Source organism: Rhinopithecus roxellana, chromosome 2 (genome assembly GCF_007565055.1).
Source record: "Rhinopithecus roxellana isolate Shanxi Qingling chromosome 2, ASM756505v1, whole genome shotgun sequence".
Taxonomy (NCBI): Eukaryota; Metazoa; Chordata; class Mammalia; order Primates; family Cercopithecidae; genus Rhinopithecus; species Rhinopithecus roxellana.
In genome coordinates, this window is record NC_044550.1 from 83328033 (window position 1) to 83354842 (window position 26810).

General features: G+C 36.7%; 1 protein-coding gene across 6 annotated transcripts in view; it reads right to left on the reverse strand.

Annotated features, from left to right (window-relative positions):
- Positions 1-26810, reverse strand: part of SLC10A7 (solute carrier family 10 member 7) — a 261442-nt gene that overhangs the window by 226093 nt on the left and 8539 nt on the right. For 3 of the 6 annotated variants that reach the window (XM_010361375.2, XM_010361368.2, XM_030922599.1), the window contains exons 3-4: positions 22753-22889; positions 16953-17028 (exon numbers count right to left, since the gene is read on the reverse strand). In XM_010361375.2, the coding sequence (XP_010359677.1) occupies positions 16953-17028; positions 22753-22889 (213 nt within the window). Of the gene's footprint in view, positions 1-7796; positions 7864-8672; positions 8706-16952; positions 17029-22752; positions 22890-26810 lie in introns of those variants that run through there. The other 3 variants (XM_030922592.1, XM_030922602.1, XM_030922612.1) reach the window with 3 other exon arrangements.

Sequence of the window (26810 nt, forward strand, 5' to 3'; positions counted from 1 at the left end):
CTTAAGAAAAAGAGAGAATACTAAATCTTTTTTCAGGTATCATGATAAAACTATGGTTTTCTAAACCAAGGTGAAACATATCACAACTCCCGAAGTAATAACACAACATTCAATAAGACAATTCAATACTCAACTAGAAACTGCAGGTCATTCAAATAAGCTCTTGAGAGCAATGATTACTTTCTTACCAATTAACCACATCCAATAGACTTTCCAATTGTAATTTTTTAAAGCTGGCTTTTTAATAGCAATAACATAATGTTATTTCAAAAACGTTTTGAAAATAATGTTTTGTAATTTACAAAACATGTTCACACACATTAATTTAATCATTTAACAAGCTATTTTAAGCAACACATATTTATTGCCAGGAAATATTTCATATGACCTAGTCAATAGTATGAATTCAGAAGAGAAAGCAGGTGCATATCAATAAGGTTTCTAATGCTGCAATTGTTTTCCCTTTTATCTAAACAATAATTTTTTAAAAACTATATGTGCATGGTGTCTTACAGTTCCAGATACATTTTTAACATTTCTTAGAATGGGATATATTTGTGGCTGTTTTCCTGGGTGGGATTGGCTTCCTGGTAGAGTTTGGGTTCATGGTACCAAAACAAATTCAGGAGTTCTTTTATGTTTGAGGTGTACAAGAAAATCTCAGCTTTGCTTTCACTTTCTCATCCTACAAGGAACAGGAGTTATTGAGATGCACAAGGAGAATCCCTTATGTCTAGGGCAGTGGCAGTCTTCTCTTTTAACTCTATAACTGCCAGTGATGCAGGACACACAGGCTTGGCCTGTACCCCTGGCCCACCCATATCACCCAGTGTTTGGTTATTCCATTTAGATTTCGTACCTATGGGGCACAGCAATGCAATAATTCTTCCACCAACTCACCATAAGGAAGCAATCTTTCAGTCAAATTGTCAGCCAAACTGCAACTGCTTCCTCAACCAGCCTGCTCTCCTGCTCCCAATGCAGGTAATCCTGTTTCACTGACCAGGTCCCCGGAACAGAATCTATAAGCAGCAACCCCTCCACTAGACCCGTTCTCTTGTATCTTTCAGCCAGTTTGGGTACCTTAACCACACAGGAGAGGCTTTTCAAAAAAATGCCCTAACTACTGGAAGAGAACTTGAAAACCTATTACTTCCATGAGCCAACTTTCCAACCAGGACCCCTAAGCCTGACTCAAGCTCTAGAGACTTCCCCGCCCTCCCCTTACCTGACTTGCACATTTACACTCACCTGCTGTTTATGCTGCCACCAATTTCCCCCCAGTTCATTACCAACCTCTGTGAAAACAAACCAGGTTTGAGCTTCCTTGTACCCTAGAGCTCCCCAGTCCTCAGAATATTAACTCAATGCTCTATAAAGTACGAGTGCTCAATAATTTGTTTTCAGCTAATAGTAGACTGACAGTCATCCCTCAGAAAAATGTCAAGCCATCCAACTTTACTGAGGAGCCAATAAAAGATCTAGATCTTATATGGCTGATTTATGGAGCTTTGTTGGTTTTGCTTGAGACAATGCATAATGGGATGAAAGTGTCCTGAAGAAGGATTCCATGACTTCCCACCTGTGGGACTTTAGACCAGTTATCTCACCTCTCAGTCCCTATTTTCCCAACTACAAAATCAGAATAATATAAAACCAGTCCTATGTACTTCATACAATTGTATGGAAGTTAGAGATAGAAAAATATAGGCCAGATATGGTAGCTCACCCCTGTAATCTTATCTCTTTGGGAGGCCAAGGTAGGAGGATTGCTTGACACCAGGAGTTGGAGACCAGCCTGAGCAACACCCTTTCTCTACAAAAATTAAAAAAAAAAAAAAATAGACAGGCATAGTGGTGCACACCTTCAGTCCCAGCTGCTCAGGAGGCTGAGGTAGGAGGATTGTTGAGCCCAGGAATTTGAGGCCAGCCTGGGAAATATAGTGGAACTCTGTCTCTACGAAAAAAAATTTGTTAAAATTAGTCAAGCATGGTGGCACATGTCTGTAATCCCAGCTACTTGTGACACCGAGGCAGGAGGATTGCTTTAGCCTGGGAGGTCAAGGCTGCAGTGAGCCATGATCATACCACTGTACTTCTGCCATGGTGACAGAGTGAGACCCTGCCTCAAAACAAAAAAAAAAAAAAAAAAGAAAGAAAGAAAATATAGGTAAAAGCATTTCATAAGATATGCACAATAATTTTAAATGTATTTACCATAATAGGAGATGACCTGAAGAAGTATATTCGAATATATTTTAATTCTCTATATACTGAAACTTGCACGGATAAATCACCATTTATTTTAAATAAGGGAAAGAAATTATACTTCATCATTTGTTCAGAAAAAATGTTTATTGAGCATCTCCTAATGTCTTCTAACGTGCAAATCATTTTTCCCACATGAGATATTTACTTGACTAGATGATTTCAGATCATCCAAACTTAAGTAGGGAAAAAAATGACTAAAAGTCCCATTCAGCTACTAAGATTTCTGTTTTTGTTTTTCATCACTTAATAGATTTTAAAAATGCACTATTAGCCCTTTAGGAATATTTTATTTTCTTCCAGGCCAGAACAGTCCTATAGAAATCTTTTATTTCCTTCTAAGTATTTGAAGTCTTATTTCCTTCCAGGCATTATGCCTGCTATTTTAGGGGTTGCTACCACAATGCTGTGGCTGTTAAAGCTTAGACAAAGCAGAATTGGCGTGAATAACAGAGAAGCAAAAATGCCACAATATATAACCTATTGTGTACCTTGATTTTTCTATAAAAGTTTAACATAGGACAAAGTTTACCTTAATATGAATTACTGCCTTAATAATACATATTTAAATCAATACACATAAGGCTAGACAAATTTCTTCAGAAATATTAATTTATTCAAATACATTTCCTGTGTCCTTCATCTATGCCAAATACTGCACTAGATACAGAGGATACAACTGTGAATAAGAAATATACATTTGCTGCCATCTAATGAGAGCTTCAGTGAGATACACAGTCATTTTCAATAGTCTGTGTTAAATGTGCCTTGACAGGGTAGTACCACAGGGCCATAGCACAGAAATGGCGAAAGCTTCCTGAAAGGAGGCTTCCAGTCAAACAGAAATATCAACACATCCATAACTTCTTAGAAATCATTACTCTGAACACAGCCTTTATTTTTTCCACACAGGTAGTTCAGGCGCTAAGCCATCTGTGGATTGAGGCAGTCTGCTCTACCTCCAGAGTTAACAGAGAATAGCAGAGAAGGGAGGGTGAGGAGCACGGGCATTGAAGCCAGAGTGCCTGAGTTGACATCTTCACTCTACTTTGTTTGCGCTCTGTAAATCTAGACAAGTTTTTAAATCTCTTTTTGTGTCAGTTTTCTCATCTGCAAAATGGGGACAGTAATAATACCTATCTCAAAAGATTAAAGGAATTAATATATGTAAAGCACTGAGAACAAGAACTGACACATAGCGCGCACTGGCTGATCTTACTATTTTGATGGCAAGAGTTTACTGTGATTGAGGTCATCCCTTATTGTGCAAGGGGTAGCAGCTCACTAAATCCACGTAGGGCAAAGGAACTGCCCACAGGTTAAAAGTGCCTTCTATAATTGTGCATCAGAATAGTCCTGAGTTATTCCATCCTTCTGCTGTGCTCTTTTTTTCCTTCTGGATCAGAAATCAGAAAGTGCTTGCATTTCTTCACATCTCTAGGAGGCTTTGTAAAACCTAAGACTAGGCTTTTCCCACTCAACCGGTAAAAGACTCCTCCATTTAGCAAACAAGCTTCTAACTCAATTAACTGCCTTCCTCTTTCTCTATTGGTCCCTTTATTATCAATTAAGCCTGAAGCTGTAAAACTTTATCAACCACAGGCAAACTGTTTCTTAAAGTAGGATCTTTTTTTTTTAATCCTTTGATAAGTTTTCAATCACAATTTGAAAATAAATTTTTTTTCAAGGGAGCTAATTCGTTCAACAAAATTCTATTTTTTTTTTGTTATCTCCAAAAAGATGATGACATCAAACCAAGAGAATTCACATCTCTCTTTATAGACTAACTGAGCATGAAGATTATTTTTAAATTATACTGCCAGTTCTCATTTTTCATACCAAAATGTGACTATATAGACTAAGAGCAAGTATGCTAACACTACAGAATGGTTGGCAATTAAATAATAATTAGAGAACTAGAAATATCAAACTTTAGAGGAACAAAAAGAATACATACATGCCAACAACTACATTGCACAAATGCAATGAGTATTCATGAGGGCTTATTTTGACAAAGACTCACTGTAAACTCAAATGAGAGTTAGGCATATCAGTTTAATGGGTTATCAGAGGGCCACAAAAGTCCAAAGCATTTTTTTTTTTTTTGTAGAATACTCTATCATGCATTTAAACAAAGATTAGTGTAAATAACTATATAAAGTATTTTACCTCATATTGTTAGTTTCCCAGGCCTTTTGACAGAGTTAGATTGCCATGGTTTGCCTATTTGAGAAGGTGTACCATTTTCAAACCAGTGTGAACTTAAGGTAACTATACTGAGATTGAACTTCATAATAACATTATCTCATGGTCCACATTTGAAGAATTGGTAAATGAGAAACACTATTAAGCATACACTCTGAATAATTCCCACAATAGGCTCTCTTAACTAGAACTAAAATGGACTTGCATGAAGGAAAAAAAAAATGCCCAATCTAGGATATCGTTTAATCCTATCCCCTCTTTATTCTAGTACAGTAAATACATGAAAGAATCCTGAAATGAGAGATGGAGAACATAGAGTTGTGCAAATTACTTCAACCACTATATGACCAGGAGGAAACTGGATCATTGTCCAGCTTCCCCAAGCCCTTTTCCTGCCATTTTTATTAAGGCTACTCCTACACTGCATTAAAAAGATACAAAAGAAAAGTAGTTCCCACAAAGAAAACTCAAAGATCGGTTGGGGAGCCAAATATATGCAAAAAATATCTGATTAACGGTGAGTGTCACAACAGAAGTACAAACAAAGTATTGTGGAAGGAAGAAAAGACTAATTCTGACTGGGTGTCTATAGCAGCTTTTTGAGAGGAAAACTATATTTAAGCTGGGCCTTGACTGATGGGCAAGACTTACTAGATATGGGGGATGAGAAGATTCTTATTATAAGTGCTGACAAATCAGGTGAGCTGACCACAAGCAGCAAAAGAATTCATCAGAAGACAAAGTCCTCAAAATAGTCTGAAGACTAATGCCAAAGGAACTGTCTGCAAGTAATAGGTGGCCAGAAATCCCCCACAGCATATAGACCAAAGGTCAAATAGTTTGTCCAGAGAATCAAAGAATCAAAGGAGCTGACTCAAAAGGAAATATGAATGGCAAATATCCATTAGAGTTTAGGGTAGTGTTTTTCAAGCTGTGGTCACAATATCAATTTAGTGAATAATGACTGGCATTATTGTTCCAAGATTGGAGAGAAGTTAAGGAAGAGAAGAAAAGGAAAAAGGTGGAGGGAAGAGGGGGAAAAAGGCGAGGGAAAGAAAGAAGAAAGAGTAAATTACACACCGAGTAATTATATTTTGGAAAACTTTTCAGTTTCTGCCTGTGTGAAGAAAGGAAAGACGGGATGGAGAGAGGGATGGAGAGAGAGAGGGAGGGAAGAAGGAAGGAAGGAAGGAGGGAGGGAGGGAGGGAGGGAGGGAGGGAGGAAGGAAGGAAGGAAGGAAGGAAGGAAGGAAGGAAGGAAGGAAGGAAGGAAGGAAGGAAGGAAGGAAAATAAATTCCTCATTCAGAGGGCCCTGCAAGGCCAGTATCTTGGCACTGGATTAGAATGCAGCTCAGCCCACTCAATATATTCAGATCATTTGTTTGGATCCAAGTGTTCTTGGGCCATGAATAATAAGCTTGAAAATCTCATTGCACTAAGCAGGATGTTCTCATTAAATACTTAGAAAGACACAACCTGATGACTTTGTAATGCAAGTAAAGTTTAACAGAATCAGTTCTAAAGTTTGTAGCAATGCAATACAGATTAAACCTGACTCCTTTGGCCTATACACTGTCCACGTTCCTTTTTTCTTTTCTTTTCTTTTTTTCTTTTTTTGAGATAGGGTCTCACTCTTTTCACCCAGGCTGGAGTGCGTTGGCAGGATCTTGGCTCACTACAACCTCCACCTCCCAAGCACAAGTGATCCTCCCATTTCAAGCTCCCAAGGAGCTGGGACCACAGGCACATACCACCATGCTCAGCTAAATTTTTTTGTATTTTTGGGGAGACATGGGGTTTTACCATGTCACCCAGGCTGCTCTGGAACTCCTAAGCTCAAGTGATGCACTGGCCTTGGCCTGCCAAAGTGCTGGGATTACAGGCGTGAGACACCACACCCAGCCAGCCATGTTCTTAATAAACAGACAGATGTCAAATATCTTAATATAAAAAGAGAATAGGTTGGGAAAGCATAAAGATCTACATTTAATGCAATAAAAATAGATCATATTACACCAAGAAGCAAACAGTTTAAAGTGACAGAATATTTCCTCTCATTTACATGGGTCCTATATGTTTTCCCCCAAAATATTTTCATCTAAAACAATGGTGCCTACATACAATTGATTAAAAAGCTGAAGAAAAGACTACCCAAGATAACAGAGCTAGTTAAGGATGGGGCCAAAAGAAGAAGCTAAGTCTTCTGAGGTTTAATTTATTGACATTTTCGTAACTCCATGATTTAGTAAATTATTAAGAATAAGTCTTCTATTTTCAAGAATAACAACTCCATAAATATACACAAATACATGTGTAGCTAGCGTGTAGTTGGTACACAGACAAGCTACAGGACTTGAAAAAGGCACATCCCAGAATTTGGAAATAAAGCTAAAAATAATCAGATTCTCTATAATAAGATGCAAACATATAAACATTAATTAGATTAGATTAGCTAAAAGAAAAGCTAGCAGTGTGTTGTTGTTTAGACTAGTGCCTCTCTAAAAACGAAGCCTGATATTTAAAATATAACTTATCAAAATAAACCAAATTATCAAAAAATGTTGCTAGTCATCATACATGCAGATATTCTGATACTGAACAAGGAGAATTAGGTTGATAACACATTTTCAATGTTTATGTAGAACTGTTTAAGTGAGCCAAGATTGCACCATTGCACTCCAGCCTGGAAAACAGTGTGAGACTCTGTCTCAAAAAAAAAAAAAAAAGAGAGAGAGAGAGAGAGAGACATACCTGATTGTTTTATGGCTTGCGATTTTTTTGTTGTTGTTCATTGGAATGGAGCTGGGATGCTTTTCTAGGCTTTACTGTTTCAGAGAAACATCCTATAAATCTATTCAATCTTCAATCCCCTTTATCTAGTTCTAAACTCTCAAAGCAATCTTTCAATTACTAGTTTGGCTCCCCATGGCCTTTAATTCCCAAAGAGGCTATCTTGAGTATCTGACATGAATATTCCAGGTTACAACAATAAATACTTATACAAAAAAACTGAAGACCTATAATGTAAACTAATAATCTGAAATTATCCAGTTTATTAAATTTATTTAAATACAAATCATCTTATGCTACAATGTACTGCTTGTTTTATATCACTTGCTAAACTGAAAATTATATAAATGTACTATGTATATACAGCAAGCTATTGCAAGCACTTGACATATGTTTTTGCATAAATGAATGAAGTTAATGAATGAGCAAATTTAGAAGATCAAGTTCTTGAGACAGCAATAATATTAACTCAGAAAATCCAGTTAATACATCAGTGACAAACCTCTACAATGATGATAATGCTGATGCTTACTTGATGTGTTCCCTCATAGTTTACAAGTACTTCCACATACCAATGCATGAGATCCTTGTAAGCAATCCTACAAAATGAGAATGCAAATATTATTGCTCCTTGTATGGGGAAACCAAAAGCCAGAGAGGTCCAGGACTCACTGAGACCACTAGGTTAGTAATGGTAAAAGCAGGAATTAAGCACATGCTTTGATTCCAAGGCAGGGTATTCTGTGCTCAAGGTCAGGCAGCCTATCAGCAAAGGTGGTGACATAGTGCCACAGCATGTTAAGCTCAAGTTATGTAAATACTTCTTGCCCAAGATCAGGACTGGCCCTAACGTCTGAGGCATAGTCGAACCCAAAGGTGGGGGTCATATGGCTTTAGCTATAGGGAGAAGAAGGATTCAGAAACAGGAATCTAGCAGGGCTAACACTTTGTGTTAGATCAGATCTCTGGAAGACACCATTGGGATGGAAAAGGAACCAGACAAGAAGAAAATAAGAAGTAATGAGAGGCATGGAAAGAAAATCAGGAGAGATGAGTATCAGGGAAGCAGAAGGAATTTGGAGATGAGGGGCCATGGTATCAGTCATGGAGGATATGAACTGAGAAGTGGCCACTGGGATTGGTGACTAGAAATCACCGCTAACCTATTAAAAGAGCCCTTTTGGTTAGAGAGGTAAAAATGAAGACAATATGCTGGGCAACAGGGTTAAATGAGAAAATTCTAAGTTACATCAAAAAACAGGGAAATCTAGGTACGTTTCACAAGTTTATAGAAGCTTAAAACAAACACAGTCAACTCTTTCTACCTCCTAAGAACTCTCGCCCAATCCAGAAGATAAGACTGAAGCTAAAAGGTAGATACAGTAGAAGAGTAGGGACATAGAATTTCTTGCTGTTGCTGCTGTTACTTCTGTTCTTTCATCTGTTAAAGAAGGAAAAGTAGCTGTTACTACTCCTCAGAAAGCACACCAGTCTGGAGGCTAAAAAAACATACATCTGCCAGCTTGCAAGAAGGCTCAATGCTGACAATGTTTTTCAGACATAAGATTCCACCAGGATGCCATTAACCTTACACTACAAGCCAAAGCAGTAACCCCATTTAACAGAAGAGAAAGGCAAAGAACAGAAAGGCTAAGTAATTGCTAAAGCAGAGAAAGTGACTGACAGATCAGATTTCCGTTTCACTCCTAGTCCTCTCTGCTGATTAGATCTACTCTAACTGCCTTTATAAATGTTTCAATGAATCTTATCTTAATGCATTGGATTAGCAAGACCAACTCCCCAATGATAATGCAAAATAACCCTGAAATGTTTCATGCCTCACTCATGAGTCAGAAATTGAACTTTCAGTCTCCATTTGGACTGTGATGATCTTGATCTTTCACCTCTAGCAAAAATCTCATAGCTATACTTTGAAAGTTAGTAATGAGTGCTTCATTTGCTTTCCAAGCAGATAGAAAACCTTTTTTAAATACACTCAGACTTCCATGACCTTCATCTATGACTTAAAGACTTCACCACATGCAATAATTTGTGAGGTTTATAACATGAAGTAGAGATTTGGAATACTGTAATATCACGTTAAACGTAAGCTTCTCAAAGTCAGGCACTGGATTGTCATGTCTCAGAACACAATACTCTAAAGCATGGTGCCGTGACATACTGAGTACTTTCGAGCTGAGACAGACAAGGGGGCCTCAAAAGCAAGATGGTCTCCCTAACCTTCTCCTGCCGTCCTGTCTCCTGTCCCTCTTTCTCTTGTCCCTGAGTGGATCATAGAAACTAGAATTCCTCTTCCCCTAGGTGGATCATAGAAAGCAGAAAGGTCACTCTGATTTCCTCCCTTCTCCCCTGAAGATCCTCATGTGACAGGTGTTCCTTCTCACATTCAGGGGGAAAGCAAATCTTACAGAGACACAGAAAAGAATCTGAAAAACCTGGCCTTGTTAAGTGGCCCCAGTCTATTACCATTAGAGCATACCCCTTTTTTTCCAACCATGTTTCTCCCCAACTATCCACTTATTTCATCAGAGAGCATAAAAATATAGTTTTCCCTGGCTCTTTGGGTCTATATTTCTGAAATTACCCGAGTCACCTAAAACTTTGGGCAAATAAATTTGTTATGCTTTTCTCTTGTTAATGTGTCATTTGTCATAGGGATGTCAGCTATGACCCTTGTTATGGGTGAGCAAAAGATTACTTTTTCTCCCCGTAAGATCTTACTATCCTTATTATTCTCTATAGTAGAAAACAGTATCTTAAAGTTGATGCTTAACAACTGGTTGAATACTGTATTCTATTTCTAAAGCTGGATGGTGGACATAGAAGTGCATATTGTGCTTTAAACTGTGTATATGTGTTTTACACATTTTTTGTAGCTATGATAGGTTTCATAATTTTTCAAAGAAGGAGATTCTTGAGGCCCATCCACTAAACATTCTAATTCAATATGTCTAGGATGGATATGATATAAAGAATTTAAGTTTACTTTCCTAATCTTTCAGGTAATGCCAGTGCAAGTGATCCATGAAATCCATTTTAAGAAACAAACAATCAAAAAAGCACAAATAAACATAAATAACATGCCTATAGTCAGTACACTGCTACTAGTGGTAAAGGTGCCTATTTTCATGGTTTGAATTTCCAGGCTTGGTTTTAAACACAGATAACCTAGAGTTTAAATATTACTCCCAGATCTGACTAAAGACTCCTTTCTAACTTGCCCTGACTTTTATCTATGACAACTCTTAATGCTTTTTTCTTTTTTCCTTCAGATATTTGAAGGCAGACATTCCTTAATTATATTTCTCTTCTACTTGTTTAATACGTAGGCTCTCAAAATTTTGCAAAGCTATATAGCTTTGCAACTTTACTTGGATGTTAAGGTTTCATACTCACTTCACATTTTTAGGCAATGGCTTTTAGCTGAATTCTTCCTTTTCTCAGCATGCAAAAGAAGCAATATTGAGATAAAAGAAGATAATGCCTCTTTCCCAAACCCTACCTTTCTTGCTTTTTTACTAAACACCAGTATAAACGATAGAAAAATGAAACAGTTCTACAACAATACTATGAAAATCACATAACTCCCTCTCCAAACATAGGAGAACAATTTTCTAGTTTCTTAATTTTTTTTTCTTTTATAAAGGAATCCACATGATAGCTATTGTAAGGCAGAAGTAACTTGAATTTAAATACAATGATTCTCTTAGCAAGTCTCATCAGGTTTAAAACCTTTGTAAGGCTTTTGGAGGGAAAAAAATCAAATAAAAATTTTATCACAGAATCTTGTATTTGGAACAGAAATTTAAACTAAACAAATATATATAGTTTTAAACAAAGAATAAGTGTTTATCTTTTGCCTCCCATGTCAAAATAAAATATAAAACATTCTGATCTATCTTATTTTTGGCAATAAAATTAGGATTAACCAACTCTTATTACTTTTTTCTTGTTTTGTTTTGGTTTTTTTTTTTTTTGAGATGGAGTCTCGCTCTGTCACCCAGGCTGGAGTGCAATGGCGCAGGCTTGGCTCACTGCAACCTCCGCATCACGAGTTCAAGCAATTCTTCTGCCTTAGCCTCCCGAGTAGCTGGGATTATAGGCGCATGCCACCAAGCCTGGCTAATTTTTCTGTTTTTAGCAGAGACAAGGTTTCCCCATGTTGACCAGCCAAGTCCTATACTCCTGACCTCAGGTGATCCCCCCGCTGCCTGGGCCTCCCAAAATGCTGGGATTACAGACAGGAGCCACGGCCCCCGGCCTTATTACTTTTTCTATTACTTAAAAAGGAACTACAACTACATGCACACACATATACACACAGCCACAATCACCACCAGCTGGACCATGTCAAAGCATACTCTACAATTTTGCAGTTTTGAAAACTTGTGTTTAAAATATTCAAATGAATAAATAACAATCACAAATAAGAAGCTGACCATGTTTCTAATATTTAAATAAAAATAGCTTAAAATGTAAAAGCCACAAAGAAGATTGTCAGTCAGCTTTACCACTAAACAGTATCATTTGTTTACCTGAGAAATATACTGGCATTTCAGTGTATATACATTGCTATGCACATACATTGAGTCCCTTCTGCTGCTAAAAGTTATTATAAATTCTAGTTGGCTCACTGAAACAAAAATAACCTAAGTTATAAGAACAGACTTTTTTTTTAACTAACAAAAAGCAATAAAGTTACTTCTTACCAAAGTACAACCCATGATAAAATCTTTTGGTAACCAACAATTTTACTGAAAATCATTTAAAATGAAAAGTGTGTAAGTAGCAGAAACAAATTTCCTCCTACGTTCTATAACAACTTCGCAAAATGAAAATAATAATTTCAAATGACACCATTACAACTGTGTACATCCCCAAATCATTGAAAACAAACATGCTATACAACCATACACTTCATTTTGTACATGAGAGCACATATTAAACATGTATATTTACATATAAATATGTAAATATACATGAGCATCAACTAAATGTGAAAAAGGTGATAACACAAAATCCTGAAGGAAAACGTTTTCCTACTTGACATAAACACCATCAAGAACATTTTGCAAGGACAATGCAACATGGAAATATGCCACAGCAATTCTATTGCTATGTTAAAACCCATGTCAGTACAGAGCTGCTACATGCAAGGCAGAGCAGAGAATCACAGAAAAGCAGAATCAGGGCCTTCATCAAATACTAGGTGACAGTGAGCCCAGCTTGTGGACCTTTTCATTACACACACCAACAAATTCACTGTCCATCCTTAGATTACATTCTTTCCAATATATTATACAGAAGATTAGTCTTCTTTCACATTTCCTGCAACAAAAGTCTATATTCACTTATCTAGTGACATTATTTTAGGAAAGCATTAAACTTTTCTATTACTTTTCTTGCAGATCATTTTCTCCTACAATCTGGTGAAAATATGAAATAGTCTACTCATTTCATATCAGAAGATAGGACCAAACTAGACTCTGCAAACTTCATTTCTGAAGCTTGATATTCAAGATTTATGAAAAATTATATCTTAAACCCTGGTCTACAAAAATGCTTGATAATCATGAAACTACACAATATAAACATTTAAAGAAATAGACTAACACTTTTAGAAAATAAAGGAGATATTTCTAAATTCCACATTATTAACGTGGAACATTAATGTAAACAATTTATCTGTTGAGGGAATAAACATGTAAGTAGACTTTAGAAGAATCTAATGCTACGTTACTGTCAAGGATATGGATGAAATGTGAACTTTGGCCAAAAGTTGAGAACAAAAAGGTTTTTAGTCTCTAAAATCAATATAGCCTGCATACCTCTTAAGGGAATCACCATTAGACAAATCACATTTATCTCTAATCACAACAGAAAGAAAACCACAGAGCATACTAGTCTAAAACTCCTATACCTCCTCTATCTCACTAATTATATGGCAAATAGTAAAAACTACCTGACATAATGAAATCTTTGGTTAAATCCAGCTATCTGCTAATTTCATTCCCACACTAAGAAGCTAAATGTGGCTTTGAGAAAACACGCAACCACAATGCCTAGCTTCACTTTCAATGCATGTCTACGCATCTCAGCTGGCTCCTCAGTCCAGCCTAGCTGTCCTGCCATACCCTCAAGTTAACTCACTTTCCTCATCTAGATGGCAATTGCACACCTTCTCCTCCCTTTTGAAACATCAATACTACCTACCTCATTATCACTCTCAGTTGTTGATCTTGCTTCCAACCTCACTAAGAAAATAAAAACCATTAAAAAAGACCAAGTATACCCCTTCTGCCCAGCTACACACATCCATATCCACACACTCTGCCTTCACTTCTGTTATTATAAATAAACAGCCCAAGGTCCACTGACAGTCATACAACTCAATACCATTCTTTCTCATTTGATCAAATATATTACTCCAGCATACACACTCTCTCTTACATCAACAGTTTCCTCTCTAGTGTAGCATTCTCATCATGGTACATACATGCTGTTATTTCTACATCAAAAAAATTTCTACCCCACATCCCCTCTAAATACAACCTCATTTCCCTTTTCCCTTTCATCACAGAGAACCTCAAAACAGTTGACTCTACTTCTATCTCTAATTCTGCTCTTCCCACTTTTTTCTTGAGCCCACTCCAAATAAGCTTTTATTTCAATGCTCCACCAAAACCACTCTGGTCAGGCTGCCAATTACTCCATGTAGCATGATTCAGTGGCTAATCTTCAGAATTTACCTTACACAACTTATATCAGCATTATTTTACACAGTGAACCAGACCCTCCTCAAACACTTTTTCACATGGCTTTCAGGACACCTGGCTTCCCTGACACAATGCTCCCCTGTTTTTCCTGTTCTCATTACTGCTGCTTTCTCTGTTGTCTTTGTTGGTTATTCCTCATTCCCTTGACCTCTTAATGTTGGAGTGATCCAGGGCTCAGTCCTTGAACCTCTTCTCTTTTATATCTATGCTCTCTCCCCAAAAAATTTCATCCAATTTTGGCTTTAAATACATTTATCCACTGATGATTCCCTAATTTATATCTCTAGTTTAGACCACTTCCTAAACTACTAATTCTAATATCTCTAATTCTTCATTAGCATTTCCACTTGGATATATAATAGACATCTTAGTACATCAAAAAACCAAACTCTTGATCTTTACCTATATAGCTGACATTACAAGTATTCACTAAAGTCAGTTCCCTTCTCCTTCAGCACACATAAATGACGACACATGGTAAGGCCTTATGACTTATTCTGGCCAATTTAATGTGAGCAAAGTGCCATGTATCACTGTCAACCTGGGCAGTGAAAAACCTATTTATGGTTCTCCAATCTTACTCTCTGCTGTGGCAAGTGAAAATGTTGTGTGTTCCATCCAGGGGGTAGACCTACAAGACAGTAGAGCTTCCAATCAATCTGGCATCTTTGGGGATGGCAAAAGACCTTCCCATTGACCCACATGGGACATGTACCACAAACAAGAAATAAATGTGTATTTTAACCACTGAGATTTTGGAGTTCTTAGTGATCCCAGAATAGCCTAGCCTCTGTAGGCTAATACTCCCCAAACCTGTTCTCACATAGCAACAGCAACCTCATCCTTTCAGTTGCTCGACCAAAAACCTTAAAGTCATTCTTGATCCCTCTTTTTCTCTCACACCCCACATCTAATTCATCAGCATATCCTGTACCAAATACACCCAGAATCCAATCACCTTTACTGTCTCCACTACCATCCTGCTCTTCAAAAGACACTGGTGAAAAATAATAAGACAAGTCACAGACTAGGAAAAAATATTGACAAAGCAAATATCTGATGAAAGAGATATATCCAGAATATATAGAACTCTTAATGCTCATCAATAAGTAAACAAACCACCCAATTTTTAAAAAAATGAGCAAGAGAGTTAATAGACATTTCACTAAAGAAGACATATGAATAGCAAATCAACACATGAAAAGATACTCAATATCACTGGGAATACAAATTAAATTAGAACCACAATGAGATATCATTACACCATATTAGAATGGCAAAAATTAAAAAGACTGAAAATACAGAACCAAACGTTGACTAGGATGTAGAACACTGGAACTCTCATTCGCTACTGGTTGGAATGTAAAACTGTATGACCACTTTAAAAAATAGTTTGGTAATTTATTTAAAAGTTAAACATACATATGTAGTAAAAGAAGAGTGCTTGTATATTGAGAGAAATGGTCTACATCAGAAGCTATTTATAGGAGGCTTATAACTATTTATAGATGATTCTTCCTTGATTAAAAGGTACTAAAACTTACACCTACCAGATGATATACCCATTCCACTCCTAGGTATTTCCAAGGAAATGCGGGTATATTATATATAAACTTAAGATTTCTACAGGAATGCTCATAGCCAAAAATTAGAAACTGCCCAAATTTCCATCAACAGGTGAATGCAACAACAATTTGTAGCATATCTATACAAAATACTCCTCAGCAAAAAAGGTACTGAATTATTAATGAATACAACATAGATGAATTACAAAATATGTACGCTTAGTAAAAGAAGCTAGAAAAGATTTTTTTAAAAAAGAGCACAAACTGTATAATTCCATCGCATAAAACTCTAAAAAACGCAAACTAATCTACAGTGACAGAGAGCAGATCAGTGGTTACCTGGGGAAGAGCGGTGTTGAGAAGGGCAGAAGGAAGGAATGTCAATGGGACTCAGGAAACTCTTTGAGGGTGTATATATGGATATGGATATGTTCACTATCTTCATTGTGTTGGTGGTTTCACAAGTATACACATATGTCAAAGCATTAAACTGTTTATGTTTATACAGTTTGTTATATGTCAATGATACTTCCATAAACCTGTTTTCAATATAGCAGGTACTCAATAATTTTGGAAAACAGAAAGTGGATGAAAATGAAAATCGATGTTGAAAGCAGAATCCTAAGAATGAACTGAAGGGAAACCCATTATCTTCCCTCTTTCAATAGCATCTTTTTTCTGAATAAGAGAATATAAGTAGAAAAGGAGAAATAAGCTATCACAAATGAATGTCCCCCGGTATAAAGTCATAGGGCCTTTCAACCAGGGAAGAACCCCCTATAAGTAGCTTCTGCATTGGACAATTGCTACCCCAATATACAAATACAATTATTGTGCCATAGTCCCCTAGCAGTTGAATAATCTCTTTGAATTCATCTAATAAACCTAGCCTAATTTCTTCTTTTTATATCATCTTCACTTGTCATTAAACATATTGAACTTTTCCCCATCAATTTAGTTTGTTAACAATTTTTTTGGAAATAAGGAATAGCCATACTGGATGTCCTCAGGCTGTGAATCTTGGATGAAAAATGCCTTTCCCAGGTCTTCTCTGTCCTTGGTCTCCCAATTTCCACTGAGGTAGAAGAAAAATCACTATCTCTATTTCACTCATTTCCCTTGCTCTTCTCTTTGAAATCCTAAATTCCATCCATCATGATCAATTTTAGCATCACGCTAGTATGTGAGTACACCTTCTTCTTTCACAAGCTGTTATGGCTAGGAGTTTTCTGCAACATCAACCCTTCATGTTCAAAACTATGGTACAATTTTGAAATAAAAGCACAGCATGCACTTATGTTTAAATAAGGTAGCCCCATGACTCACCTCATTTCCACCAACTGCCTTGGTTAAAATCACTGCAGAAGACACAGGCGGAGGCATGCAACCTACTGTCTGCAAACTGAAAAATAAAATAAAATCCAACTATAAATAATTTTTTAAATCATAGACAGCTATCACCACATTCATTCTAAAATAGCAAGGCTGAGCAAATGAAAATAAGGGCATATTTATTGATGCACATGCCCTGTTGAATTTAGACAAGTCTGCACAAGGCAATACGGCTTACAAGGTGCTGCAAATGTATGGGTTCTAATCTCTTATGCTATTCCACAGGCTTGAGTGAGTCTATTTTAAGCTATTTAATCTCTTATTACACAATTCAAAAAGCAGTCAAGGTATAGTGAGTGCAGTCATTGAAAGATAACCAAAATAGCTAATCATTTGGTAAGTGTATGTAGTCTTAGGTTATTTTTAGGTAAAGTGAAAAATAGTTTCCCTACATTTTGTTTGTAGGAAGTCTCTAAATCTTCAAAACCACTTCCAAAGTTCAAAATACTTGACAAGACACAAGCTTGTATCTTTGGATTTCTTTCTATAGAAGAGTAGTTTTCAAACCTTCATCTCATAAAAGACATTTTAATGTTGTAATAACATTACAGAAACAGGCATGACACAATCATATACTTCTTGCATTCAGACTCTGTAGTAAATTCTAGTATCTATTCTCAATTTGGTTTTTATTAAATTAAGTGCACACACCCAAGATCATGACAGGTCTATTTTCTTAGTTTAGGACAGAAAATAAATTGCATAACAAGCAAATGAAACTATGAGTAATAAACTTAAGTACTATAAATTTTTTTAATTACTCAAAATTCACATAGAATATATCTTCTGGGGAGAACAGGTATCTGGCCTAAGTGGAAAGTTCACACAGGACATAGAGGACACAGAGTATCTGACTTAGACTTTGAATGGGTATGATTAAAGGTTACAGTTGACCATTTAACAACATGGATTTGAACTGTGAGGGCCCCACTTATACAAGAATTTCTTCTGCCTCTGCTACGACTGAGACAGCAAGACTTCTTCCTCTTCTTCAGCCTACTCAATGTGAAGATGACAAAAATGAAGGCCTATATAATGATCCATTTCTACTTAATGAATAGTAAATATATTTTTTCTTCCTTATAATTTTCTTAATATGTTTCTTTTCTATAGCTTAATTGTAAGAATATGTAATACATGTAATATATAAAGTATATGTTAATTGACTCTTTATATTATAGGTAAGGCTTCCAGTCAATGGTTAGGCTACTAGTAGTTAAGTTTTTGGGGAGTCAAAAGTTATATGTGGATTTTCAACTGCATGGGGGTTGGCACCTCTAAGCTTCACAGTGTTCAAGGGTCAACTATATTTTTATTCATTTTTGTAAGAATATATTATCTAAAATTTTTGCAATAGATTTACATTAGGTCCGAAATACAAAAAATAATGTTTAAACTCATTTTGATTGAAGCATAAGAAAACTGGAATTTCCAACTCAGTTCCATTCAATATGGTCTTCTTTCCAGATCTGTTTTACCAAGAGCTACTAGAGTGGTCTGCCCTATTATGAATTCCCAATTTCTGAGTCTTCCTTAGAGTCTACTATCATCGTCACTAATACTGAGCATTTACCATTTGTAGTAGACACTATTCTAAACACTTTACTTACTATCTCATTTATTCCTCAAAAGTTATATTTAAGATAAGTTGTTATTATTATTCCCATTTTACAGAAAACTGAAGTGAAGAAAGAAGTTAAGTAACTTTCCAAACTCACAAAGCCACCTATCTGGGGTAAAACTTTTATGGGTCAAAGACTTATCTAGGCCTCCCACCTCAGCCTCTCTGCCTTCTGTCTCCCCTACCCCCAATACTAGGACAGATCCTCTCACGCATTTTCAATCTTTCTAGCTTTTTCATCCCTCCTCTTCCGGCCCCTTCCCTTCTATGTGCAAAAAAGCAGAATTCTCATAATAAAAAGACAAAAATTTTGCTTGAACCCAGGAGGCGGAGGTTGCAGTGAGCCAAGATCGCGCCACTGCACTCCAGCTGGGCAGCAGAGCGAGATGCCATCTCAAAAATAAATAAATAAAAGACAAAATTTGCCAACTATATACTGAATACACATATCTTCTATGGGTAAAATCCAACAGGAAAGAATTTTTAAAAAGAAATTAAAACATTATTCCTGCCTTCAAGGAGGCAGAAGAGTCAATGCACAAATGTAGATAACTAACAGCAAAATGAGTGAAATGAGTGGTGCTGCCTCCTCAAGATACAATCCCACTTTTCTCATTGTGACTCACTTTTGACCTTTAAAGACTGCCTGCCTCCATGGCCCCACGGCCCATTCTCTCTTTACTTCTCCGAAAGGAGACTTCTTCCCCCTCTAATAGTAATACTAACCTTAAAGTAACCAGTAATCTCCAAATCACCAAATCTGGTATCTTTTTCCTCATATTCATTCTGCTTACCTTCTTCTCAGGGCACTCTAATATTTTCATGGTTACTGTTGTAGTTCATTCAAATTTAGCTTCTGTCTTTTAAACCAGTCATTCTGGTGGTTTTTTTTTTTTTTTAGCCCTAACTACAATTCCCAAATTTGTAGCTGCCTATGACTGCCACTTTAAAATAAGCATGTCTAATGTTGTATTTATATATTTGTTTTCCAAGTTTATTGAGGTATAATTGACAAGCAAATATTATAAAAATTTATGGCATACAACATGATGTTTTGACATAGGTATACACTGCGAAATTATTACCACAATCAAACTAATTAACATATACATCTACTCTCTTGGCAATTTTCTAGTATATGTTATTAACTACAGTCACCATGCTATACAACAGATCTCCAGAATGAATTCACATATTTTCTAAAAAATAAACTTCCCCTCTGAATTTACATATACTTTTGGTCAATGGGACCAGTTTTTTTCCCTAATGATCCAGTTTGAAACTTTGAAGTTATATGTGACTCCACTTGCTCCTCAAAAATCAATCTGTGGCTGGGCACGGTGGCTCACACCTTTAATCCCAGCACTTTGGGAGGCCGAGGCGGGCAGATCATGAGGTGAAGAGATTGAAACCATCCTGGTCAACAGGGTGAAACCCTGTCTCTACTAAAAATACAAAAATTAGCCGGGCATGGTGGCAGGCACCTGTAATCCCAGCTACTCAGGAGGCTGAGGCAGGAGAATCACTTGAATCCAGGAGGCAGAGGTTGCAGTGAACCGAGATCACGCCACTGCACTCCAGCCTGGCAACAGAGTGAGACTCTGTCTCAAAAAAAAAAAAAAAAAATCAATCTGTCACAACTAACTTTCCAGTTTCCTCCATGACTACTGCCACCATCATCCCTGTCCAGATGCTTCTCAGCCAATCTGGACACTTACAAAAGGCCTGTTCAATGTTCCCTCTACCTCATTCTGTCCCTTTACTATGCAAGGTAAGGAGTATGTGCTCAGAATATCTTTATTTCAACAACTTAAACATGATTCTGCAACCCCTTCAAGTTAATATACTAAGTATGTACTTACTTTTTTTTTTTTTTTATTATTATACTTTAAGTTCTAGGGTACATGTGCATAACGTGCAGGTTTGTTACATATGTATACTTATGCCATGTTGGTGTGCTGCACCCATCAACTCGTCAGCACCCATCAATTCATCATTTATATCATGTATAACTCCCCAATAAATTAGGGAGGGGAAGGGAAAAAACACTAAGCCAGGAAGAGCTTTCTCTAAGTGAATTACGGTAAGTGTATATTCCTTTAAGTTCAACATCTCGAAGTCAGAATTGTTTGTTTTATTTAGCATATTGAGATTGCAAGCTGTCCAATTAATCTTCCTTCATAGCCACTTTTAAACATGTTGTTATTTGCTTGTTTAGCATTTTCAACAGCTCTCTCTCCATCATCTATAGCTTCAAATGCAAACTCCTCAGCCCAGTAATTCAGGCCTTCTGCAAGCCAACCCTATGGAAACATTTTATCTTTGTATCTCATTAATGCCTCATTTTTGAAATCTCTAAGAGTACCCAACCTTTGCTGAACTGCTTATTCTTTAACTGATTACACCACTCATCTGAAAAATCACATGGTGTCACATTTTGGTGATTACTAGGAGGTGTGTATATACATATATATATATATATATCCTATATAACCAACTAGGTTGGAAGTTCCCAGAAGACAACAAAAATGAGTAAATATCTTTGTATTCCTTGAGTGGCCTACACATGGTAGATATTCAGTAGCTGTTGGTTATTGATATGCATAATACATTGTTGCTCTAAAATGATGTCATCACATTTATGTGGCATTTTACACTTTTTGGTGAAATTTGATGGTCATTCTCTCAAACTAAATCTGGCCAAAATGGCACTCTTGATTTCCACCATGCCTCCTAACCTAGTTTTCCCCTCTTAAGTAAAGGATGCTAACAACTACCCAGTGGTTCAAACCTAAAACCTTGGTTCCTCTGTCCTCCTTCTATATCCTCCTTATCCATCACCAATGAAAGCACTACTGTAAAATCTATCTGGCACACATTCATTTCTCTCTATTGAACTGCTACCTCACCACTACTCTCTGAGTTGATTTCTCTCAGGCCCCTCTACTATCTCTTTTCCACATAGCAATCAGAAGAATCATTTGCAAACATAAATCAGACCACATCACTCCCTCATTCCAATCCCTCCAATAGCTTCCTGTAGCACTCAGAATAAAATTCTAATGCTATCCTATGGCCTATAAGGCTCTACATAGCGCACTCCTGCCTACTTTTCTACTGCTAGGACATGGTATTTTTCCTCTACATCACCAGGCTCTGGCCTTCCTGGCTGTTTTACTGACTGGAAAACACAACAGGCTTGATCCTGCCCTACAGCCTTTGTACATTCTGTTTCCTTTCCCTAGAACATTCTGCCCCCAGAACTCTGAAATCTAAATTAATCACCAGCCTGCTCACCCAACCACTTTCACATTATCTCACTGTTTTGTTCTTTTCACATCATTTATCTCTATCTTGCTCATCTACTTACTTGTTTATTGATACCACACCCCCTGAGACTCCCCAACATGCAAAACTAATGGACATTTCACTGTTGTTTCTCCAATATTTATAATAACTTCTGAAACAAAGTAGAAGCTAAATAAATAACTTGAATCAATGAATAAGTAATTTCAATTGATATCCCCAACATCATTGGTAAATAAGCAGTAAAAGTATGATTACCCTCCTTTCTAGATAGGGAAATTGACATTAAAAACTAATTAAAAACTTTGCTCAAAGTCACATAGTATGTTAGGGATATGGTCAGAATTCAATCTTCAGGCTCTAAGTTCAACTATTATATCAAACATAAAACAATGAAAAGGTAACGTTTGTCCCATATATAGGTATTTTTTTCTTTCTTATACATTTCTAAAACACACCTTATACTCCGCTATTTTCTAATTAATTGACATCCAATTGACTGGCATACAGATCTTACATCTGCTAGTCCTTCTCATTTTTTTTCCAAGACCACTCTTTAAAATTCTCAGAAAAGTGCTCATCCTAAAACCTCAGGATGAAGCATGAGGGTGTATCTTAAGATTCTGTTAATTATTTGATGAACTTCCTTGATGAAATACTATTGTTTTAAAGGAAAACAAAGATGTGTTTTTACTTCCTTTTAAGATAGCACACATAAGCCCTTTTGTATATAGTTGCCATAGAAACAATAATGTCTCTAGAGATGCCCCATTAAAAGTGGACCCACTTTTAAAGATTTAAACATACCCTTTTAAAAGCCATTCATTGATGGGTGTGATTGATAAAAGCTGAAGAAAAAGCCATATTGTTGCTGGGAAGAATGCAAGTGTAAAGATCTGAATAAAAAGATGCAGTTTTAGATGCACCAAAGCACTGGTCAGCTCCTGGAAAAATTAAGGAAACAAAATAAACAAAGGTAAGAAAACTATTCCTGAAAGGAGATCGCTACTAAAATAACATCACATGAGTTAGTTTTTAATTTCGAGTTTTTTCATAGCTAAAATTTTTATCTATAAGTAAATACACATGAGACAATGCAAGAGAAAAAAGTTACTTATGAAGGCTATAAAGTATTTTTGTTTAAAATTTCTTAAAAAAATTTTTTTGCCGGGCGCGGTGGCTCACGCCTGTAATCCCAGCACTGTGGGAGGCTGAGACGGGCGGATCACGAGGTCAGGAGATCGAGCCCATCCTGGCTAACACGGTGAAACCCCGTCTCTACTAAAAATACAAAAACTAGCCGGGCGAGGTGGCGGGCGCCTGTAGTCCCAGCTACTCGGGAGGCTGAGGCAGGAGAATGGCGTAAACCCGGGAGGCGCAGCTTGCAGTGAGCTGAGATCCGGCCACTGCACTCCAGCCTGGGTGACAGAGCAAGACTCTGTCTCAAAAAAAAAAAAAAAAAAAAAAAAAAAAAAAAAAAAAAAAAAAATTTTTTTTTTTTTTTTTTTGAGACAGTTTTTGCTCATCGCCCAGGCTAGAGTGCAGTGGTGAGATCTTGGCTCACTGCAACCTCCATCCCCCGGGTTCAAGGAATTCTCCCGCCTCAGCCTCCTGAGTATTTTGGACTACAGGTGCCCGCCACCACCATGCCCCCCCTAATTTTTGTATTTTTAGTAGGACGGGTTTTCACCATGTTGGGCAGGATGGTCTCGATCTCTTGACCTCATGATTCGCCACCCTTGGCCTCCCAAATTGCTGGAATTACAGGCATGAGCCACCGACCATGCCCGGCCTAAAATTTCTTTTTTTTTTTATTTTTTATTTTTTTTTTGAGATGGAGTCTCGCTGTGTCACCCAGGCTGGGGTGCAGTGGCCAGATCTCAGGTCACTGCAAGCTCCGCCTCCCGGGTTTACGCCATTCTCCTGCCTCAGCCTCCCGAGTAGCTGGGACTACAGGCGCCCGCCACCTCGCCCAGCTAGTTTTTGTATTTTTTTTAGTAGAGACGGGGTTTCACCGTGTTAGCCAGGATGGTCTCGATTAAATATTCTTTTCTAATTTCTTTACAATACACAATAAGCCCTAACAAATCAGATGTGTAAAATTCTGGACCAGGACTAAGCCAACTATACTTTATATTAGCATAGATTTGGGGATTGTTGAACAACATACATGTATGTTTACCTATATAAAATAATAAATCTTTTCAAAAAAACCTTAATAAGATCTATCACATTTCAACCAAATACAGTAATTAACCTCTATGCATTGCACCAAGGGTTTAAGTCCTCAATTTGGCAAGATGTTACTGAATCTACAAATTAATACTTTAAAAAACATTTCCCTCAATGATAGTCTCTAATTCCAAATGGCGTTTCCTTCCACAATCTACTCACTATATTCTTTGTTAACATTAACAGAATAGCAGCTTTATGCCATAATCTGAGCTTGTCACTTTACATGTTATCTCACTTAATCCTCACAAGAACCTAATTAAGTAAATACTATTATCCCTGTTTTACCGATGAAGAAATTGAAGTTGAGAGTTACTATATGGTGAATATCAGTATTAAATTTTCTGGCATGCTAGCAAGCCCATGCCTGCTCATCCCAATGCTACCCTAAGAGGGGAAAAAAATGCACATTAAACATAACAAACCAGGCACACGTTACGAGTTTGACAGCTAAAAGAAGGATAATTAGCTAACCTCTGGGATTCAAATAGATATAAACTAACAAATATTTGCATTTGAGTTTATATTGTGTTGAAATAAAAACAAAATGGAAAACTAAAAAGAAAATTGGAAAGTGCTAGAAAAACTATAGTCCTTTAAAACAAGCAAGTCATCATTAAAGCATATTCAACTATGCCAGAGAGTCACTGATTGTTAAGTATACAACTGCAATAGCCCCTTTGTTCAGGTAAGAGGTTCAAGAGATCCTCAGCCTCAGAGACATTAGCCAAAGTTTATCAGTTTAATCAACAGTACGTTAATGCAGACTCATTCGCTCATCACCACATTCTGAGATTAGTCTCATCACTTCCCACTGTCTATCGCTGTGTGGAGATACACACAGCAGTTCCTTCCTGTTAGGTCACAAGACATCCCTAAATGACATCTAAAGAATTTCTGGCAACCTGAGTCTAATTTAGGACCACTAGAAAACACTCAGCCTACCAGAAGTCACATTAGGTCCTGGGATCAGACCTAAGAGAAAGCAAGCCATCCTTACAGTGAATCAGAATTCTTAGAGCTCCACTCCAGAGAAAACTTGCGCACCAGCAGTTTCAGAGAATTCTCAACAGCCTTGAAGCCAAATCTCATTTAAATATACTCAGAGCACTAAACAAATATTAGTATTTTTATTTTTTAAAATACCGTAATGAAATGATTAGCCAGAATACACTAAGGTATTTTTGCATATACTCTTTTTTTCTTTCCTTTTTTTGAGATGGAGTTTCGCTCTTGTCATCCAGACTGGAGTGCAATGGTGCGATCTCGGCTCACTGCAACTACTGCCTCCTGAGTTCAAGTGATTCTCCTGCCTCCACCTCCCAAGTAGCTGGGATTACAGGCATCCACCACCACACCCAACTAATTTTTGTATTTTGAGTAGAGATAGGGTTTTGCCATGTTAGCCAGGCTTGTCTGGAACTCCTGACCTCAGGTGATCCACCCACCTCAGCCTACCGAAGTGCTGGGATTACAAGCATGAGCCACCATGGCCAGACTGCATATACTTCTGAAAGGAATAAAAAATGGCATAACTTTTCTGAAAATTAATGTGGTAATACATATCAAGGACTATATAATTCATATTCTTGGACCCCAGAATTTTATGACTAGGAATTTATCCTAAAGATATAAAAAGTGATTGTAAATATTTATACACAAAATTGATCATCACAATGCTATTTACTAGAGCAAAATCTGGAAACAAATGTCCAAAAATAGGAGAATCATTGAAAAAGTTAAAATCTAATTGGAGTGTTATGAGCTATTAAATACCCTGTTGATGAGAATGCAGGTGTACAGAATCTCTCCCCTACTTTATCAATAGGTGTATAAATTGGCATAACCTATTGAGAGCACAACCTGGCAATTCATTCCTTCATTTAAGTAATACTTACCGAGCACCTGGTGCCATTCTAGGTACTTGGAATATCTGTTACAACTTAAACTACATATATCATTTGACCTAGCAATTCTACGTCTAGGAATTTATCCTTCACATATGTTTCCAAATATAGGAAATAATATATTTTTAGGTTATCCTTTGCAACATGTTTGTAATAGCAAAACCTTGTAAATTAACTAAATGTTCATAAATAGAAGACAACAAAAATACATCATGACACAACCATACAACAGAATACTATTTGATGTACAAAAAAAATGGGGTTCTTTATGTGTTTAGATGAAACAATGTACAAGATACGTTTTTTAAGTAAAATAAGTTAAGGCACCAAACAGTATGAAATACAATCTGTAGGGGGGTAGAATACACATGTGTATGTTTCACATGGAATATCTCTGGAAAGGTACACAGAAATTGTTAACACTGTCTGTCTCCAGAGAAGAAAACTGGATAGTTGGTGGAAGAGTGAAAAAATAAGACTTACACATATCTTTACACCTTTTAATTCTGAACTATGTGAATAAATCATATGTTCATAAAAGTAAATAAAATATTTTTGTTATAATATAGAAAGAAAATTTAAATAATATTAAATTATGTTAAAAGTATACAATGTTACATGAAAAGAATAGGATAAGATTACATGTGTATATGTGTATAGGTCCACAATATGTGTATAAACATACTTACATTCACATACAATTTTATTTTTAAAATATTATGCATA